Raw genomic sequence first — 21,515 nt, 5'->3', positions numbered from 1 at the left:
TGGTTATAGGGTTCAAATCTCTTTTTAAAAGCTATGAATTGCAGTAATTTGATTATATAGCGTATTTTTCATAGTTTCCTGGAATTATATTTTAAGAAATATTAATGAAAATTTATTTAGACTCTTCCAAATTGTGATTCCAGATTTATGTTACGCATAGAGAACATACTTTATTGCTTTTCTGTGACTGAAAATAATTTTCAAGTAGGAGAATTAAGAACTAACATTTGTCAGAGTTGTGTAGTTACAGTGTGCTGACTCTGGAAATGACAGTCTTTTGCCTACTGCCCTTACATTTTAGGACCAGTAACAAGATTGCCAACATTTTGTCTGAACATTTGAAGCCGTTTCAGAGGCTAGAAACTTTGGACTTGAGCAACAACAACATATTAGAGCTAAAAATTTCATCATTTCCATCATTGCAACTCAAGTATCTGTAAGTAAAAATTGCTACTTTTTTTTTTGTTATTTTCAAAAATCCTGTCGGATAATTTAGATTAGCAGCTGTTTATTAAGATTTAGTATCTTAATACTACATTCTTTTAATTTGAATTACATTAAGTATTCCTACTTTTCACCTGTCTAGCTTAACATAAGCTGCTAACTTGAGTTACTATGAGTTTTTCCGATGACATGTTTTAATTCATTAAAAAACTGAATGAAAACAGAGAGATGAAACAAATAGATGTGTCTCTTGAGAAATAATTATGTGATAAAAAGAATTTTAAGTTCCCCATGGATAGGCTAGTTTGTATTTATATGGAGTTTGATAGACTTCTTGTGAATACACTAATTCTTACTTAGGAATATTGCAGTGCCAGATATAGTGGCTGATAAAATTAAGTAGCAGGATTGCCACATATTATCTTCTTCCATTATCACACTCTGGCAGAATAGAGTAGAATGGTGGTGGTGAAATACTGTTTGACTATAGAATAAGCTGTCAAGAGCTCTAATTAATACTAAAAAATTCTGTTTATAAATGACTAAGCAGCACCAAAGCTTTGTGTTTCACTACTTGGTTTTAAGAATTTATTAAATAACTGTAAATTTAACCTTCAAGACATTGTTTCAACAGTTATATTAACAGTAACCGAATAACCTCTATGGAGCCTGGTACCTTTGACAATTTGTCTACCACACTTCAAGTATTGAAACTGAACAGGAACAAAATTTCAGCAATTCCTCAAAAGATGTTTAAACTGTCCCATCTGCAGCACCTGTAAGTGTAACCTACAATTGACTAATTGTTTTCAGGTTTTCCAAAGCACTGGCAATGCTTGAACTTTAGCCTTTAATTTAACCAGAGGCAGAGTGAGACAGACAGAGAAAACATATTACTACAACCCTTACTAACTGCAGTGTTGTCCTGAACAAACCTAGTCTTATATGTTGGTGAGATGTGAACAGTCTTTGTGTTTAAAACTGTGTTTGCCTATTAAAAGTTTAAAAAAATAGACTGGAAAAGGGGTAGTAGCAATATTTCTGTAAAAAAGCATCAGGAAAATAGTAATTAAAGTAAACTTACATAGTTCACTGCAGCAGTCATTTGCTTTGTGTTTTCACAGTGAAATGAAGGAAATTCATTTGCTTTCAGATGGCATGACAATAAGCAATATGCTTGAATAAATAGACTTTCAGCTTGACTGATACAGTGCTGTCCATAAATGTTTTACTGAATAAATAATAAAGTTATATGAAAGAGACTGGTTTTATTTTTTTAATTGGAAAACTTAGTGCATAAAACGGACAAGAGAATGGGTTGCATTTTGTCAAACCCTGCATAATTATTTTCCATATCAGATAGTCAGGAGTTAAAAATGACAAAGTGTCTCAGGTTAGCCTTCAAAGTGATAGGCTGTAAGGACACTGAAATATTAGGGTGCGTGATGGTTCTGGAAAGAGTGACTGTGTTTCTTGTGTAGAACAGTTTTACTGAGGCCTCAGTAGAAGAGTGTGAGAACAGTCCTCCAAAGTTCAGGATTTGTTAATAATCTCGGTAGACTTTATGATCTTGTGATTCACCTTAAATTTTGGATGTTGGTTATATTCTTGCCTAAAAATGTTCCCTTTGTTCATAGTCGGTATGCTGAGTTATGTTAGGTAGCTTATCTGCAAGGAAGGCCAAGAATTTGTGTTATCACATGAAAGTATTCTGAGAAGAAGGGGAAAGAACTAAAGCCTATTCTTACTGAATGTTCTTCACTTTTTATTCGTATTTAAAAACAGGATGAGAAGTAGGGTTCTCCCTCAGGTCTGTTATCAGGTAGATTTTTTGTCAAACTGCTGTAGAGGAAAGCTGATTTTTTTTACAGGCTGTGTCTCTGAAAAATAATGATTGGTAATAACTATGAGAAGGGGATTATTTAGACCTTTACTTTCCACAAGGAAATAAGTTTTGAAAGGATTCTTCCTAGTTTGGTAGACCTAAGACTTCCTTGAAGGGACAGATGATCACTTCTTTTAGTACTATCTTGTAGTATTGTTTAATCCTATCACTGCATCTTGCTCTCCAGCTAGTTATGCCCTACATCTCCCTCGCAGGATACACATTGCTCCCAGTTTCTGACCTTTGCACAGGGTGAGTGTAGAAGTGGCAGAAGGGCGACTGCCAAGACCACTTAAGAAAGAGGGAAAGGCACTATGTGTAACTGATTGTGGAGGAGGGAGAGATGTAATGAGTGCTTGGCTACAGATACAGAAAGAGATCATTCAGGATATTCAATTCTGTCTAATTATCACAACTAAAATTTTAACTTTTTCTTGACTGTTTATTGATTGCAATTACAACCTTAACAGCTCTACTGCTGGATAAACACCGCTTTCAGTTTTGAATTTGGGAACAGGATTAACCATGATGTTCTAGGTCTACAGGGATTCTATAAGCCTGAAAATCAAGGAACTACCAAGTACTTGTCCTCAGTATCAGAAAGGGAGAACTACATTAACATGGTTGAACATAATGTGTTACAATAAGGCATTTGATTTTTATTACTTCTTGTCTTTGTTTCATGTGCAAGAAAAGTATCTAAATAAAGTTGGTTCCAGAGAGGGAAGAAAGGTTGTTGGCATGTAGGCAAAATTACTGTGCTGTAACCATAAATTCTATTTATGCAGGGAGCTGAATCGAAACAAAATCAGAAAAATAGACGGGCTCACTTTCCAAGGACTTCCTGCTTTGAAATCCTTAAAATTGCAGAGAAATGGAGTTACGAGGCTCATGGATGGTGCTTTCTGGGGTTTGACCAACATGGAAGTCTTGTAAGTATCAAACATTCGCTGGTAGGTTCTGCTGGTAACATACAATGTAGATTTGCACAATATTAATAGAATTGCATTATAAAATTTAAAATGTAATTTGATTTTTGAATAAATTGTTTCGTTGTGGTCTGAAAAGCAGTAAGCAATCAGAGTAGTGAATGTGTAGAGCATTCTAAAATGTAGAACATTTTAAATGCATGCATACAGTTCAAGATTTAAATAGAGACTCCAGCTATCTAGCCAGTGTCGTGAGGTCAGATGTGGACCTGTGGCATAGCATGCATGCTGCTGAGTTTCTGAACATTATGTCTTTTTCTGTTTGTGGGTGTTTGTAGGCAGCTAGACCATAACAACTTAACAGAAGTAACCAAAGGCTGGCTTTATGGCTTACTGATGCTGCAGCAACTCCATCTCAGCCAAAATGCCATCAGCAGGATCAGTCCTGATGCCTGGGAATTTTGCCAAAAGCTCAGTGAGCTGTGAGTACCTTTATTCTCTTCCAGTTTCAAAAGTCAGGTACATGCCAAAGCATGAGCTTCTTAGCACTGATCTGTGAATTTTTCATAGCAAAGTTTCCAAGGTGGCAACAACTTTGCTGTATAAGACAGTTGTAACTTGCTGAAAGAAGTTGAAGTTAACTGTGATTGCTCCATTTCACTGTAGCAGTTGTACTAAAGCCGTAACACAGTCATTTTCGAATGAGAGAAACTAATTCTGCAGTAATTTGTGAGTTCGAAGCAATGCAAAATGTTCTGTGGTCAGAAGTGGTGTAGTGGGTTTTGTGATAATCACAAAGGGAAAAATTGTGCTTCCCCCCTGAAAATTAATGTGGGTTGAACTACATTAAATAAGCACTGCAGCAGGAACATTGAAATGCTTTTTTCTCCTCTTAAATTTGCAGAGATTTGACATTCAATCAATTAGCAAGGTTAGATGATTCAAGCTTCATTGGTTTAAGCGTGCTGGTTGGACTGTACATTGGAAACAACAAAGTAAATTACATAGCTGATTGTGCTTTCAAGGGACTTTCCAGTCTACAGATTTTGTAAGTTGACAAACCCAATTTATAAGGTTAAAAACTTTAAAAAAATCCTGTGTTTGTAGGTTATTTCTTTTCTTTATGAAATAGACAAGAATGTTTTGTTAACTTCCCCTGATCAGTGTATTATTTTCTTCAAGTAAGATTTCTTTCCAGAATAGCTGAGAAAGGGAGGAGTTCCTCTTTAGTTAGGGCTGTGCACAATGGATGGTGCTCACTGTGATCCAGACTTCCAGTAGAATTATTGTAGGTGAGGTACATACCTGGTTGAAGGCAGCAAGCAGAGCACTTTTACCCACAGTTTTAGGGATGTGGATGATAGTTGTGTCTTAACTGAAAAATTTTCCCTGATAGCAGAAATAAGACAAAACTTACTGTCATGACTGGACAATTGCTTTAAGTATTAGAATATGTTTTGAAATAGCATTTCTTAAAGGAAGGGAAAGAACAAAGTAAACTAATCTAAATACATTCCTCTTCATTAAAACCTTCCAACTGCATACCACTGACCCAATCTGTCAGCCATATGAGCAAAGTGATTGCCTTTCCCTCTAGGCTTTATTTTCAGGGGTTTGCTCACATATTTGCACTAAGGGCATCAGGAAAGATGCAAATTAGAGGAGTGTACACTGTGTTTTTTAAGATTATAGAGAGTTGGAGATCATAAAGAGAGGAAGTCAGAGAATTGCAAGGTGTTTAGATATTAAGTGTTATGTTTTCTCTCCTAGATTATTCTTCCTCATATAGCCCTACCTGGTAGATTTTTTTGCTGACACACCGTTCTGTACACAAATCTCTAATCTCTTTATGCTTCATAGATAATGAAGTGAGTGTTTTGGGATGTTAAAATGGTTCTCTAGGTGTTAATGTTAAGGACTCAAAAAGTCGTGAGGATGTTTTCGTTTCAAAGGAAGGACAGTTAGTCCTTTCCCTTCCTGTGATGCATGTTCTCTTGAGATAGTCCTGTATCTAAATATATTTGGGGGGGTATGTGTGTTGGTTTGCTCACAATTCAAAAATTGTTGAGTTGCTAATATTTTTAATTATCAGTGATAGTCTTCAAAGCCTCTCAGTAAAAATTGAAATGATAGTTAATCAGGAAAAACTTCTCTTAACAAACCTACAAAAAACAACTGAATAAAAATCCATCCTAACGGAATGCTGTTTTAGAATGTTTTTTAAAGTAATACATGATGTTGAAGAAGTATGTGCCTTCTGTGGTTTGATTCCCCTCCCCTCTTCAACAGGGATCTGAAAAACAATGAAATATCATGGGCTATTGAAGATATGAATGGTGCTTTCTCTGGCCTAGATAAACTTAGGAAGCTGTGAGTATTGCTACAATATTTGTATCTCATCATGCTTTTAGAAAATTAGCTTATTATTTTTCAAGGGACAAGCCCAACACCTAAGGATATTTAATTTTCCATAGCAGAAATAATTTCTTTCTCCCTTACCACTTTGTTCTCTGTAACATGTTCCTTTTCAATAAAAGAAATGCAAGATTTTCGAAGTCAAACTAATCTGAAATATTTTAAGTATTATTAGTATTTATGGACATATTTACCAAAGAATGAGGTTTCCCCATACTAAGAAATAATAAGTGTATCATTTGACAAAGGCATAGTGACAGGCTTTGTCTTCAGTAAGGTAAAGCAGCATCCAGTGGAAGTGGCTCCATTGCATTGAAATTTTCAAATGCAGATTTATGAAATGGAAAGATGTTTATAGTTACGCATTTAGAATAATCTGTGTCACTTAACCTTAAATGTCTTCTGAAGTCATTGTAAAATCTAGATATTTATTCAAGGGGAATAAATGAGTATCTTTTAGATATGATACATTTTGCTGCATTGGAGATAGGTGAGTGGTGCATACTAGTCACAGTTTAAAAATAAATACCAAAAATGCAATTGTTCAGCTCAAAAATACTCCCATTTAATTGCATTTCGTTTGCATCATGTGTTTAAATTTTTTAGAATACTCCAAGGAAACAGGATTAGATCCATTACAAAGAAAGCATTTTCTGGTTTGGATGCACTTGAACACTTGTAAGTAGTGGAAATTCACATTTAACTCAAAGTTGGAAAAAAATGAATTTAAAGTAGGACTAACAAGCTTTACTTATGACTTGGGATGAAATACACTTACCATGGTTGCTACTGCAATCTTCAGAAGATTTTTCCGTTTTGGAGTTACATTGAATAGGAATTTTGGAATTTATGCAGAAATTCTTACCTATTGAGCATGCTATGAAACATGTCTCCCTTTTGAGTTTGAGAGTCCTTTGTGTATCGCTAAAATAGCAAACTGTTGCTTGAGTCTTAAATCCACTCAGTTTAATAAATGACACTTTTCTTCTAATCCTATTTCTCTTTTTTCTTCCTAGAGATCTAAGTAACAATGCAATTATGTCAGTTCAAGGAAATGCGTTTTCACAAATGAAGAAACTTAAAGAATTGTAAGTTTCTATCAAAAGACGTAATCTCTATTAAGTATATATATCCTAATAAATGTATTAAAAAAAGCCTCATAGGACATTGCCTGATGCAGAGATAAACCCCTGCAGTAATCTCTCTGAAGTAACATTAAAAGCTTATGTCAGTGTTTTTTTTTTTGTTGTTGTTTTGGTTTTTTTGCCTTTTTTTTTTTGTTATATGATGGGTGTATTTAAGTCGGAGAGATTAGGATATGAGGCATTCATTTTCTGCTACATTTGTTGTCTCTAAAGTCCTTATTTTAAATTGGGTGATCTCTAACATGTTTTAGATAAGGGAGACTTTGATGTAATGTGCTGTAAGATCAGCAGTGCTGTCACTGAGCTAAAGCTTGCTGGACCAGTGAAATGCAGTGCTGTAATTCTTTTGTAAAGACCTGGTTGTCAGTGCTTGTAATTGGGTCCTTCTCTCCTGTAGTAACAGAGAGTCAGATCTTCAGAGAAGTCAGGAAGCGGTCACTGTGAGAAATGTATTTTAGTGAGGATGGGTTTTTGTCCTATCACCCTTTTTTTCTGTTGATCAATGCAGAACAGCTCTGGCACATGGGTTGAGTGCAGAGGGTTGTACTGAAAGGAGTGACATCAAATTGGCAACCTGTCACTAGTGGGGTTCAGCAGGGCTCCATCCTCATCCCTGTGCTCTTTATAAATGACTTGTATGCAGGACTGGAAGGGACACTGAGCAAATTCACAGATAGTGCAAAACTGGGAGGAGCTGTTGACTTCCTCAAAGGCAGGGAGGCCCTGTAGAGAGACCTCAACAAATGAGAGGGCTGGGCAATCAGCAACTGTATGAAGTTCAACAAGAGAAAGTGCTGAATTCTTCACTTGGGATAGGGCAGCCCCAGGGTGTACGGGCAGCCTGGGGAATGAGATGCTGGGAAGCAGAGCCCTGAAAAGGGACCTGATGTCCTGGCTGATGGCAAGTTGAATTTTAGTCAGCAGTGCCCTGGCAGCTGGGGGGGGGGCATCATAACCAACTGGGCAAGGAAGGGGATAAAAGCTGAACTATTGCCATCTTTCTTTTGCAATATGTTTGTTTACCCTAAAACCTTAGTTTTGTTACAAAAGTGTGCTTTTGCAGATTTGTATTACAAACAGGAAAAAACAAACAGGCTTTGATTTTAATTGCTTTTCCTTAGGCACTTCAACACATCAAGTCTCTTGTGTGACTGCCAGTTAAAATGGCTACCCCAGTGGATGTCAGAGAACAACTTCCAGAGCTTTGTGAATGCCAGTTGTGCCCATCCTCAGCTGCTAAAAGGGAGAAGTATTTTTGCTGTTAGCCTGGATGGGTTTGTCTGTGGTGAGTGTAGCATCTATTTCTCACTCCAAAAAACAAGCTTTGCTGTTTGCTTGGGATTTTTTGTGGTTACTTGATATGTTGCAATTTTATAACAAAATGGAGATGATGTGATATTGCTAACATTTTCATCTGTTCCCAAACTGTGAGGTAGATGCTCAAGGCTTGTGGCTTTGTATAAGACAGGGAGTGATGATGTTATTGTGACTTTTATTTCAAGTACAACTTGCTAACAGAGAACATACCATAGCATGTGAGTGAAAACTCTGTAGCTTGTATGGATAAATGTGTGTGCCTCTAGATTTAAAAGATACTGCTTCAATAACTATTATTTTCAAATGAGATATATTTTGGCGAAATTACGGTGTAGTTTTTGGGTTGATTATTTGTAAAACTTTTTCATGCTCCCATAGTCTTGAGTTTATTCCAGGGCTGATAAAATTTCAAGGTGTAAAAACAATGTGGCTCAGCTCTGATGTTTTTTATGTGTGCTTGTTGTCTGCTTTAAAAAGTAGTTGGAGTATGTAAATTGCTGCCTATATATAAACTGTGTTTAAAAAACAAAACGATTACCACAGTTACGGTACTGATATTTTTTATTTCAGTTTGCCAGATAGTAAATGCTAGTAGAATATTTTTAATTTTGGACCTGAGAATTTGAGGTGGTAGCATCTGCCCTAAAAACGAAATCTTTCTGTATGCGTTTAGCAGCATTTATAAGCACCTGTTTTGTTCTGTTGTCAGTTAAAGCTGGGTGAAGCTAAGCTTTCAGAGTAAGGATGTGTGTCTAATTACTCTGATATGTAAAGTGAGAACTTTGAAAATATCAGGAAATTTAAAAGCTAGCTGCATTTCATGTATTTCTGTTAAATAAATTTTATTTTTCTTACTAAAGAAAATTTAAACTTTATATTTCTTGGAGACAATAATCTTATCAATAACTTCATCTCATAGCAAATATAACTAGTTATTTTTTACTGTTGCCACTCAGACCCTTTTTTCAGTGGGAAAGCAGGTCCAGAATATAAAATAGTGTACCAAAACGTTGGTTTTTTTCCCTCCTTTTAGCAGTCAGATATTTAATAAATTAAATAATGAGCAGATTCTAGCTACTGATGAGAAGGAGAGGTTGATATGATACAGGGAATTACAGATTTCTCAGTGGCTAGAGGAGTAGATGAGAAGGAGAGGTTGATATGATGCAGGGAATTACAGATTACCCAGTGGTTAGAGGAGTAGATATGAAGAAGATGTCCTAATTTATGATGAATGCATTCTGTCAAAAAATTAAACTGGGGATTTAAATGTATATCTTCCATTTGTTAGATCAGGGAATTGTGATCTTTCTTTTGGCTGCTCAATGCTATTTTTAATTAATTTATTTTAAATAGTATAAGATGTATTAGCAAAAAAGAAATGTACCAAGTCAGTTGTTGTGCTTGATACTTAATACAATTGCCATGCAGAAATAACTAAAATCTCCTAATACAGTCATTATTTCAGTTTTATCTTTAAAATGTGTTATCACAGACATTGAGGTGTATACACCTTGCATTAGAGGTTTACAATGGCTACTTTTACTTTCACTTTTATAGAATTTTTGAGTGGAATATATTGACTCCTGTCTGAAATTAAAAGGTGTGTGTATATATGGATGTCTTTGTGATACATTCATTCAAATATGCTCTAATATTATTCTGTTCTGACAAAACATAATGCTAGTCTTATCCTAGTCTGTTCTGTATTCTGTACTGTATGCTTATTTGAGCGACCTTTTTATCACCCCTTCCTGTCAGATAATTAAGATTGAAATACGTTCTCCTGTCCTTTCACAAGGCTAATTTAAGTACTTAGAGTGTTTTACTTAGTTATTCCTGAGCAAAATCAGTGAATGTATTAACTCAATTTGCAAATGGTAAGACATGGGTATGAAGTGCAAAAAGCAAATGGCCTGTGAGGTTCTTAAAGCCCATGGTTAGAGTTCCAGATGCATGTTGCCCTGTCACTGGAGCACAGCTTCATACCTGCAGGGATTTTGCAGACAGTTCAAGGTTAAGCTCTCTGCGCATCTCATTTTCTTTTGTAACAGAGTGGAAGTTCTTCAAGGAAATAACACTCTGACCCCATAGTTGTTCCCAATCATTTGAGATGACAGAGAGGCTAGGAAAAACACCAGGGTCTGTAGGGAGGAATTTTTGGAGCACAGGGCTTTCCCTGCAGTTCTGTGAAGTTTGTCTGGAGGTTGGACACATCTTGAAAGTTGGGAATATACTAAAGCTTTTGCTTTGTGAAACCAGGTATTTACTTGCCCACTTTTTTTTTGCACACGCAATGTGCACACAATTGAATAAATAATTCAGAAGGCAGCTAATTCTGTAAACTCAAAAATGTTTGGCACAAATGGCACTTTGAAGGTAACTTTCCTATAGTAAAGGGACCTCCAGGAATTCTTGATATTGTGTTCTGCCCTGCTTAAGGGACCTTCCATCCCATTTGGCCCGAACAGACGCAGATCACTGGAACACTGACTTTTGCACATGATTTGTTTTTGTGGGTTTGGGTAAAACCCTCAACTGCAACTTGTACTTTCTGATAGCACAAGAACTATGCTTTCGATAATGAAAAACTCACAGCAGCCTGAGTTGTAAAGATGAGAGGTAAGCTTCATGATTGAGTTCAGAGTAGTTCCTATGGATGTCAGGGGGTAGTTCTTCCATCTTTAGTGCTGCTAGTGAAGAAACTATGCAGACAGTCTGCTTTTAAGTGTGCTTTCTCTCCAATAAGAGATGGCTTACAACTCATGATGGCACACTAAACTCATAAATACAGCATCTTTAAATGCCCTAGGGCTAACAAAATTTACAACAAAAGCATTGTGGATCCATTTCATAAATACTTACCTACTCTTCTCTTAAACCGATGAAACAGGCTTACTACCTGGGAAGAGTCCTCAGGCATCACATACATTTTTTTTTTCTTTTCCTCTGTGCAGATGATTTTCCTAAACCACAGATCACTGTCCAGCCAGAAACCCAGTCAGCAATTAAAGGCTCCAATTTGAGTTTCGTGTGTTCAGCAGCCAGCAGCAGTGATTCTCCAATGACTTTTGCATGGAAGAAAGACAATGAATTACTGCAAGATGCTGAAATGGAGAATTACGCACACCTCCGGGCCCAGGGTGGAGAAGTGATGGAGTACACCACCATCCTTCGACTGCGCAATGTTGAATTCAGCAATGAAGGGAAATACCAGTGTGTTATTTCAAATCATTTTGGTTCATCCTACTCTGTCAAAGCCAAACTTACAGTAAACAGTAAGTGTGTTATGTTTTGCTTGTGAACTTAAAATGCTTTTCATCATGATAGGTAATCATAGATTCTCCATTCTCATCATCTTCATCTTTTAGAAGATCCGTAATATGAGATTACTTCTTAAAAATGACATTTCCAAAGTCACCATTCAGTTTACCCCTGGTCCCAGTGTGCTGAAGCATAGTATAGGAAAAAACAAATAACATACCAAATTCATAGTAAATCTGGTGAAATCAATGTTACAAGATGGAAAAATGTTAACTTTTTCTCACAGGAGGTAAGTGTATGTTCTGTTTCAAGATGCTATGGAAAGGTCATGTAGGAGGCTGTTAGCAAAAATGAAATTTTGATCTAGGTGGTGTCACACATTTCACAGTTCCCTCCCTTTCTGCTAGCAACTGATCAATTTAAGTTGAATATTTCTCTAGTGTTTTTAGGCCCATCAAAGATGTTCAAGAAAATGCTGTATAAAAAAGGAAAAGTATGTTTCATGTATTGATTTTGGTATCACCCACTTTTCTTTAGTGCTGCCTTCATTTACAAAGATCCCCATGGACCTAACCATTCGAGCTGGGGCAATGGCACGTTTGGAATGTGCTGCAGTTGGGCATCCTATCCCACAGATTGCTTGGCAGAAAGATGGTGGAACAGATTTCCCTGCAGCACGCAAGAGGCGCATGCATGTCATGCCTGAAGATGACGTATTCTTTATTGTTGATGTAAAGATCGAGGACACAGGTGTTTACAGCTGTACAGCTCAAAACACTGCTGGAAGCATTTCAGCTAATGCAACATTAACGGTACTAGGTAAGATATTGGCAAACCATAACAGCACAATCAATATTATGAATCAAAATAATGAAAGTTAGTTATGTTTCTCAGTATACACATCTGGTACTCATGGGGTGGAGGGAAGGAGGGGCTTCTGTTTTCATTTAGAGACAATAGATTTGTTTAACTTTTGATTTCTTGACATTTTGTTAACCATTTTATTTGTAGTTCACTGCAATCTTAAGTATGTATGATTTGGCATTTTTACCTCGTAATGTAATCAGGCATGTAAATCGGATCAATTGACAAGTAAGTTGTAGGCTTTAAGTACAAATTCTTGAGTTTCTTCTTAGAATGAGAGTAAGCTTTATTAGGCCTTACTGATGGATTTAATTTAGCTTTTCCTCTTGAGCTGTGAAGGAAAGAGATATTTCTCACTCTTGCAAGGTCATTTAGGATATAAGGCTTGTGCTTTCTTTTCAGAAACACCATCATTTTTGCGGCCTTTGCTGGATCGAACTGTAACAAAAGGTGAAACTGCTGTCTTGCAGTGCATTGCTGGTGGTAGCCCTCCACCCCGACTGAACTGGACTAAGGATGACAGCCCTCTCTTGGTAACAGAAAGACACTTCTTTGCTGCAGGCAATCAGTTACTAATTATTGTGGATACAGATGTCGAAGATGCTGGGAAATACACTTGTGAAATGTCTAATACACTTGGAACTGAACGAGGCAACATCCGTCTTAATGTGATTCCTGCTCCCACCTGTGACTCTCCTCAAAACATTGCCCCATCACTTGATGATGATGGATGGGCCACAGTTGGCATTGTGATCATAGCTGTGGTTTGTTGTGTGGTGGGCACTTCCTTGGTGTGGGTGGTCATCATCTACCACACCAGAAGGAGAAATGAAGATTGCAGCATCACAAATACAGGTGTGTAAACTGAAGGTTTACCTTGGAAAGGAAAAAAAAATGTTTGTGGTCGCTTTGCAGTGACTTTATTGTAGGAACATTTGTGTGCTTTGACTCAGAGGCAGAAAGCTGAATTATTTGTTGCTTTCAGTGCTTTGCTGGCAACTTCAAAAATGTTTCTACAAACTGAAGTATGCTGATGGCTTTTGTATGTGTTCTGCTTCCCCACAGATGAAACAAATTTGCCTGCTGACATTCCAAGTTACCTGTCATCCCAGGGGACACTGGCTGAAAGGCAGGATGGATATGGCTCATCTGAAAATGGTAGTCACCATCAGTTCCTCTCATCTTCTGTGGGAGGGTATTTCCTGCAGCAGAGGGACAGTAATGGTAGGTAGAAAATGCTAAGCAGATTTTTCATGTGGCTTGAGGAGCTGCAGTTTGTCTGTTGTCTTTCTAACTAATAGAAGTAACACTAAAGAAGCATGTTTACAGAAATTTCACATAGGATGTGAGATTTATTGCTTGGGATTTTTTCAACAGGATAATAACTGGAACTAGGTTCTGTTAATCCGAATGACATTATAGTGTTTAATAATCAGGAAGTTTTTCTCTACTCTCGGGTAAATTTAAACTGATGAGGACATGAGCAAAACAAGAGTGTCCAAAAGAAATTACCACAGCATGTCTTCCACTCTTACAGCTTGAAAAGGGTGCTTTTAGTGGAATGCAGGCATATGTGGTAATACCAGTGGAACTTAAGTATAACTGTTTAAACTTGCCAGTTAAAAGAATCATTATGGTCAGAGTCAGTAAAGGATTTAAGGTGGCTACAAGTTAAAACCTGCAGTAGTTGACATTTATACATGTCGCCCCGAAGAATCCTGTACATACCTGTGCTAGAGAGGAAAAGGCACCTTTCTTGGAAAGGGCTTGGGGTTGAGATGCAGTCAGGGACTGGGACAGGTGGGAACTGAGTGATGGTGAGTTAGTTTTTCAGTTGTACGGTAGTGAGACAGAGCAGCCTCTTTGTGGCTGAAGAACCAAAGATTATGTCCAAAGCTTTCAGAAGCCATTGAACTGAAAATCTTTATAGCAGTTCAGCAGCCAGTGACTGACTCCCTCAGATTCTTCCAGCCAGGACTTTGACATTGACACTCAGCTTTGAAAGGTGGCTGTCAGACAGATCATGAATTTGTCTTCTGCACTTTGGAAGAAGGAAGTCCCTGATTCTGATCCCTCTGATTGGTTTTGGTTTTTTTTGTTGTTCAGGGATTGTACAATAGAGTGACACATTTCTCTGTCGAGCTAATTAATTGAAAGTTGCTGGAATTAGAATTCTCATCCAAAGGTTAGGTTAAATGTAAGCAAACTCTTAAGCTACACTATGAAATGTAGTTGAACATGTGGGGTTCTTAAAACTATAAGCTGAAGATTCAAAAAAGACTATGTGCTGACACATTAATTTTATTTTTAAGGCATTTACCATCTAGATAACAGCAGTGAAACAGACTTGGAGGGTGTTGCAGATCCATTCCTATGCCAATATCTGGGGACTTCAGGGACTTTGTATTTAAAAGGCAGTGCTTACAGTTCTGATGCATTTGAAGCATACAGTGCAAGTAAGTTGGTGGGGGGGCAGCTTTAGTCCTAATTCAGTCTTTGTTATGATGAATCTATATGAAATCAATTTTTTACTTCAGGTTGCAGCCCTGACCAGAGAACAGCAGGCTTGGGCCCTTATGAGTCTGGCTATTTAAAGAAAAAGGAATGCTATCAATACTCACCTCCACAGGAAGATCCCTTTGACCAGTGTGTTGGCATTATTGGGACACAGGCTACAAATAGCAGATTGATGAACTCTATTTATACTCAAAATGAAGGAACTGGACTGAAAAGCAAAAATCTCAACTCAGACACATTTGAATTAAACAGAAGTTTGGAGCCCTCATCTATTATGAGTAACAGCACTTTCATGGGTATGTTCTAGCTATTGTTTTTTTTTATTCAAACTGCTATTTTCTTTGCTGTCTTGTTTCTTACCTACAGCAGTAAGCAAAACTGATTTTTCAGCTTTTTCTTTCCCAAATGTTTGAAGCTGAGGAACAGAAAAGTGATTATAGTAAAACTGTGTAATGAGGATATTTAGATTACTACATCTTAATAGCTCACACTTATGTAAAAATCTCATCAGTGATGTGATTCTTATCTTCTGCTTCAATATGGCTGGCAGATTTCTGTAAATGTTAGCATACATAACTTAAGTATACTTTAACAAACTTCAGGCATACCAGAAGTTTTGCCTGACAGGCAGATGGTATGCAAGGAGAGCTCAGGTGGGGCAACTTGAACCTGTATGTGTATATATTGTGTAACACAGCCAGAATTACTTACCCTTCAAAATAAGGCACTATGTAAAACCGCCCTCTCTCTCCCTCCTTTGTCATTTTCTCATGATGTGCATGACAAAAGAATTCCTGAAGTTTAGTTCAGGGTTTACAGTTTAAATCCAGACTGCAGGGAGAGGTAGGGAAAAGAGAAAATCATTGCTTTATCCTTGAAGCTCATGAAATTTTGTATGTTTGTTTGGTTTCTTGCCTTAAAATGCATATGAAACCACATACTGCTTTCATCCTTGTGATATCTTAGCTCCAGGAACAGCCCTGGTACCATGGATTGTCTCCTGGCTGGTGTGTCAGCACTGGCTGATCGAGATCTGGGTCTGTTGGCTCTGAAGGGGACCTGGGGGAATGTGCATCACTGGGCTCTTTGTTCTCAGGGGGTGGGGAGGGAGGCACAAGTTCTGAAGTTTTCCCCCTTCAAAAGCCAGATGTTTGAACTGTAAAACATTGCAGATGCCAGGACATCTGGCATAGACCCTGGGACTGAACACGGCCAGCCTCTTGGCTGCCTGCCACTATTACTGTGTGGGACTGTGCAGATAGGGCTTTAGCAGTCTCGTGCAAAAGGCAGTCCAACTGTATGTTCGTATATCCAGGAGTTAATGTCACCTCAAGGGCACATAGTCCTGCCCTACAAATCTATGCAGATTTACTTCTTTCATCAGTTCTCTGAGCGTACTACCCCACTTACGCTGTATTGTCATTGCCTTAGATGCTTCATAAACCTTAGGATTCTTCCCTCCAGGAGCCTATGGCTAGATCTTGGAGGTGGTGGCTGTAGAAGGAGTTGTGGTAGATTTGTCTTTAACTGAGAATTCGCTTCTTCAACACGATTGTCAAACGCAAGCTCCCTTTTGCTTGTGCAGTCACAGGGAAGAAGACAGGTGGCATTAGCATCACAGTTGATGCACTAGCCAGAAAGTTTATAGCTTGGATTTTTGTTTTTAAGGCAGTTCATTTGTAACTTTGGTACTGTGAGGAGCATCTTTTCATGTTGCTTTAGGTTAAAATTGCTCCACAAATCATTGATGGAAGTAGGGATTTTGTCCAATTCATTTTTAGTAACTTCTCAGATCACAGTTTTGCTTGAAACCCTTGCTTTTAAAAAAAAACAGAAGTGTTGCGTTTTGGGTTCAAAAATTGCTAAAAAATGTAGTGTTAAATGATTAATAAAAACCTGAGTTCTTCAAAGTCGGCCTTGTGGAACATTGTCCTCTGAAAACAAGTCCTTGCAGACACTATGACTTATGATGCCTGTATCTTTGTTCACTGAAAAAGGTGGCCCTTCTTAAAGAGGTGTTGAGAATAACAGCTTCCCAGTGGTGAAGGATGACATACACTGATTGTTTTTTGACTAGTAAATCCAGATAATTATTAATAACAATAGAACTGAAATGTATCATTCTCTTTGAGTTGCTACTGTTCTTTTTGCCCACAGCTGGCTGGATGATCAGTGGCAAATGGGGCCTGTGGCTGTCTGCATCTTTATAGATCATCTATCTTTATTATTAATGGGAGGTGCTAGCCAGGAAAGCTAATTCCATTAGCTTTTGGATTGGGACAGTGGGACAGTGTTGTATAACCTGATAGAGGTTGTGGGGTTATGTTTTTTTTAAATTCCTTTTTTATTTTTTCTGAACTGCATGGCAGATTGCACATGCCATTCATTTATTGAAGAACAAAACATGGAGTGACTTTTGCCTTAGAAATTGTCTTGTGATATGTTTGCAGTTTGGTTTGTGTTGCCATTTCCCCCCTTACTAGCCTTCCCAAAGAAAAATGGGCATGGAAGTAGTCATGAAAATAAAAGAAGTGGTGTGTGGCTATACCACTACTGAAAAATGTTTTTAATGTCTCTGGTGGCAGAATCTTGCCTTATGCTTGTGATCGCATGGATGTTTTCTTTTAAATGGTAAAGCAACATTTAAGTAAAATCTCACGTTGGTGAACTTTGTCAAACTTTGGCTTGCATTTCAGTGTCACTTATATACACTAGGGTGAGACACAAAGCTTTTAGCATCAGTATTTCTGTGCTCACTCTTTTACTTTCTTTCAGGAACATTTGGAAAGCCTTTATGGAGGCCTCAGCTGGACTCTATTTCAAGCTGTAGACAGCCAGCAAATTGCCAACCAAAAACCTCCCATAATAATCATCATGTCTCACTGGACTTTGATGCAGAAGCAGATGAAGAGGGAAAGGAAAGGACAGTTTCTAGAAGAGAAAATAACTTTTATACTTGCAAACACTCATTTGAAAACTTTAGGACTTCTACTTTCCAATCCTGTGATTTGGATACATAGCTCCTTTTGGACTTAATGATTTCTGGAACCAAAGAAATAATTTCACATACTACTACCTCAATATGGAACTTTATTTTAAAACTGAATAAGGAGAAGAAGGGAAGAAAGAAACCACATGATCCTCTGAAATCAAAAGAAAAAAAATTATTTTTTTCCAATAAAGCAAAATTTCCAAGATGCTCTACATTGGTTATACAGGGAAAAAATCCTTATAAAAAACTATATTTGTAATTATTTATAGCCTTTTTAATGCAAATATGTTTTGTAAATTAATGGTGTAAATAATACAGTGTATGTATTTCTGTGTCAGACTTAATTTTCTTAAAATGAGTATTAAGCATTCAAATTTTGTACTAATTTTGCAACTAATTTTGTACCTTTTTACAAATGGAAGCTCCATGCTGTTTGCAGGTATCATGCATCTTATTTGCACATTACTTTAATAAAATATGCTGCCCTGTGGTCTCTGACCCACATTAGTGTATGAAGAATGAAAAGTGTGAATTACGTTTGTAGACTGTTGCAAATGTAGGTGCTTTCTGATGCATGTTTGCACCTTTATTTGACTTAAACTTGTACCTTTACAATCACTGTGTGAAAATATGTTCATCTTCAAAGAGCGAGTGTGTTCCTGCCACAGCTACTGGGAAGGTGCTTTGCAGCTATTTGAACCAAAGCAAGGCTGTAAATCCTCCAGTCTGTGAATTCCCCCTGTCAGATGTGCACACACGCGCTCTCAGTTTTCATGCCCAGGAGAGTATAGTACCAGCAGTTTGCCTGTGCCTTTGTTATTGTGCCTGCGTCTGGTGGAGGGATATAGACTGTAGGTGCACGAATTCGTATCAAGCTATTTAGCAAAAGAAGAAAAAAAAGGCACTGGATACCTGCCTGGTAACTTAGGTCTTCTCTGAGCGGATTAATGTCAACTGTGTGCCAAATATGCAGTATGTGCTCGAGTCTTTGCTTTCCCATATCCTTTCTCCCTCTTTTTTTCTTTTGCAACCACTCCCTGCTCAACATGAGGAGGTGTAATCCAAGAACAAGATAATGTTTTCTTTGGTTTAATTCATTCTTCTGTTCCTTACTTGGCTGCCCTTTTCTGGTTAGAGATGGGATCTCTGCTTTATTTAACTGCTCAGGTTGAGCAGTTGTAGACTCTTGCTGGATTATATTTGTAGTAATGAACCCAGTATCTTAAACTATACAAACTCAGAGAAAGAAGATTGCTTACTATAAAACAGCAGTTAAAACTGAGTGAAAACTCTTTATTTTGTGTTTCCATGTACAGATGCCTGTTGTTTTAAAAAGCTGTGAATCCTGTTGTCATCGCTGCACTAAAACAGCATGACTTCAAAGTGGTTAATTCTACAGGACACCGACTTTTTAAATCTGCCTGCTTTGAGGGTGCAAGCTTACATGGTTGCCAAATAGCTTATTTTAAATTAAATTAAAAGCAGCTGTTGGTATAAGCCATCAACAGGCATCAGGGCTGAAGTGAGAGCAAAGATTTTGTTGCCTGGTGTAGCTGAACTAAGGGCTTTTAGTTGTCTGCAGCCAGAAACCTGGTACCCAGATTACAATGCAATTTCCCTTTAATTTAGGCACCAGTATTAGAGACAGGAAGTTAATCCATCCTTAGTCACTGGTGGTCTGAGCGTACCGAATGGATTTTGTGTGCTTTAGTTGATCATATTGCCAGATTTTTTTACTTATTGTTAGTTTGTCTTCATTGGTGCCAGATGTGCTGATGTGGTGACAGACATTGGTACGGGTATTTGATTATAATTAAGTGCATTTGAAAGAGATTAATTTTTCCTCAGTTAAGCACAAACTTGTAGGTCAATACGGCAAGAAATCTAAAATTTGATTCACTCAATATCTCTCCTTTTTCTCCCCCAAACCCTCCTCCCTAGTGACCCTGTTTTTAGGGAGAGGAGACCTGGGGCCTGTGAAGGCTCCTGTTTATAACCAGACGTTGTTTTTTTGACACGTTAAAAAATACTGAAGTTAAAAACAGTAACTCCAGATCTAGTGTTTATTCTTAAGAACTCCAAGTTAAAGGTCCCTTATGAAAAACAAGCTTTAAATTCTGTAGCGGGTGAAGGTTGAGAACAGTCACAATGTCATTCCTTTTTCATCTCACTCACAAAAAGTCTTCCAAAGGCTTGGATTTCTGTACCTAAATAAATGTTCAGGGTCAATGACTGAATTTTAAATGCTTTTCATCAGGTTGAATTTAGCAGTCTAGACATAGGAATGACTTAAAAGTTTTAATTGATGCCTTAAATTGCCCAGAAATGGAACTCAAATCTCCCAAGTCCTCTTTTCTGATAGCTTTTATGTTTTATAAGTGAATTGTGCTTAAATACAGTGGCAATTTGTAAAGTACAGGATAGTTTCAGTATTTTAGTAGCTCTTTTTAAATCGTTGTAACTAAGCACCTGTTTTAAAGGCTTGGAAGTTTGCTTGCCTTCTCCCCCCCTCCCCCCCCCCTTCTAAGATGCAGATGTTATTGAGCCAATAGTGGGATATTTATCCAGCTGAAAGTTAAAATCATAAGTTGATATGATGGGGAAATAAATTGCAGCCAACCTTGAGTTAAGCTTACACTGCATCTCAAGAATTAGAATGAGAAACAAGTGTTGTGTTCCTGAATGACAAAACAGACATTTTGCAGTTTTACGATTCCACCAGCAGCTGGAATCTTGCCATGGGCTTGCTTTAAAACCAGTAGAATGTTCTTTAGGGGCAGTATCCACTTAATGCTTTACACAGCAAAATGTGTTACCTGTCGAACTCACACAAGTAATTGCTGAGGTATAGTTTCTGCAAGCCCTAAATAGTTTTAAATAAATGGACTTACTCATTTACCACAATCTCTCGTGCAAGCATTTCCTAAACAAGTAACCTAAATCGTGTGTATTAGATGACACTAGGGATACCTGCATACTGGAGAGCATTAAAATTTCAAATACAACCTTATGGAGCATTACTGTATTTCAGCAGCAAATGCTTTAATTTAGAATTCTTAACTGTAAGGGAATCTTGAAAAATGGCAAAGAGTTAGGTGCAAAGCTTTGTCCAACTGAGAGCTCATTAGTGTCACCAAACATTCTTATTTCAGTCTCAGGCATCTCTTGAACACTTAAGCCTTATTCGTTGAGCTGCTTCAAAGAAGCTTAAAATTAAGACCTAGCTTTGCACTGCAAACATTTGTGTTCTGCCAGTCTTTACAAACCAGAACTATAATTGGGGATTGTGTTCCTTCTTGAATATAAACATAAGCAGAAATTCTGTTAGCTACTTGCAAGATTTCTTGTGGATATGACACATCTCAAAGAATTATACTTTCTCAGTGAAGTCTTTTTTGCTCACTTTGTGTATTGCTTTGTCATAGAGAATGTGTCTTGACTAGTTGGATGTTAGTTTACAAGTCTTGTGAAATTATTTCATTAAGAAAATAGGGAGAGAGGGGAACTTCAGCCTGTTTAGTAAAGGTAAAAATAAATGTATAACAAGATGCAGTTTGTGTACATACCATTTTACTCCAATTAAAAACTTCCTCTTTTTTTATATTTCAGGGAAGTGTTATAGGAGGGAATAAAAGCAACGTCTTGGCTCACTAATGTGTGGTAAAAGGTGCTTCTTCAGGCTGTTGTGCTTAAGTATTAAAGGGTCAGTTGTTCCCCTGAAATAAATATGTACACACCAACCT

At 37.4% G+C, this 21,515-nt stretch overlaps 1 protein-coding gene across 1 annotated transcript in view; it reads left to right on the top strand.

The window, feature by feature from the left end:
- LRIG3 (leucine rich repeats and immunoglobulin like domains 3) overlaps window positions 1–17,800 on the top strand; it is a 37,876-nt gene extending 20,076 nt beyond the window's left edge. The window contains exons 4-19 of the mRNA XM_062491160.1: window positions 302–436; window positions 1,079–1,222; window positions 3,118–3,261; window positions 3,597–3,740; window positions 4,163–4,306; window positions 5,548–5,628; window positions 6,280–6,351; window positions 6,690–6,761; window positions 7,940–8,103; window positions 11,093–11,413; window positions 11,937–12,218; window positions 12,666–13,118; window positions 13,329–13,487; window positions 14,576–14,719; window positions 14,801–15,076; window positions 17,556–17,800. Coding sequence (XP_062347144.1) covers window positions 302–436; window positions 1,079–1,222; window positions 3,118–3,261; window positions 3,597–3,740; window positions 4,163–4,306; window positions 5,548–5,628; window positions 6,280–6,351; window positions 6,690–6,761; window positions 7,940–8,103; window positions 11,093–11,413; window positions 11,937–12,218; window positions 12,666–13,118; window positions 13,329–13,487; window positions 14,576–14,719; window positions 14,801–15,076; window positions 17,556–17,800 — 2,980 coding nt within the window. The remainder of the gene's footprint in view (window positions 1–301; window positions 437–1,078; window positions 1,223–3,117; window positions 3,262–3,596; window positions 3,741–4,162; window positions 4,307–5,547; window positions 5,629–6,279; window positions 6,352–6,689; window positions 6,762–7,939; window positions 8,104–11,092; window positions 11,414–11,936; window positions 12,219–12,665; window positions 13,119–13,328; window positions 13,488–14,575; window positions 14,720–14,800; window positions 15,077–17,555) is intronic.
- The last annotated feature ends 3,715 nt before the right edge of the window (window positions 17,801–21,515 follow it).

This window comes from Cinclus cinclus, chromosome 4, assembly GCF_963662255.1.
Source record: "Cinclus cinclus chromosome 4, bCinCin1.1, whole genome shotgun sequence".
Taxonomy (NCBI): domain Eukaryota; kingdom Metazoa; phylum Chordata; class Aves; order Passeriformes; family Cinclidae; genus Cinclus; species Cinclus cinclus.
The sequence above is the reverse complement of the archived record's forward strand: the minus strand, read 5'-3'. Positions and strand labels throughout refer to the sequence as shown.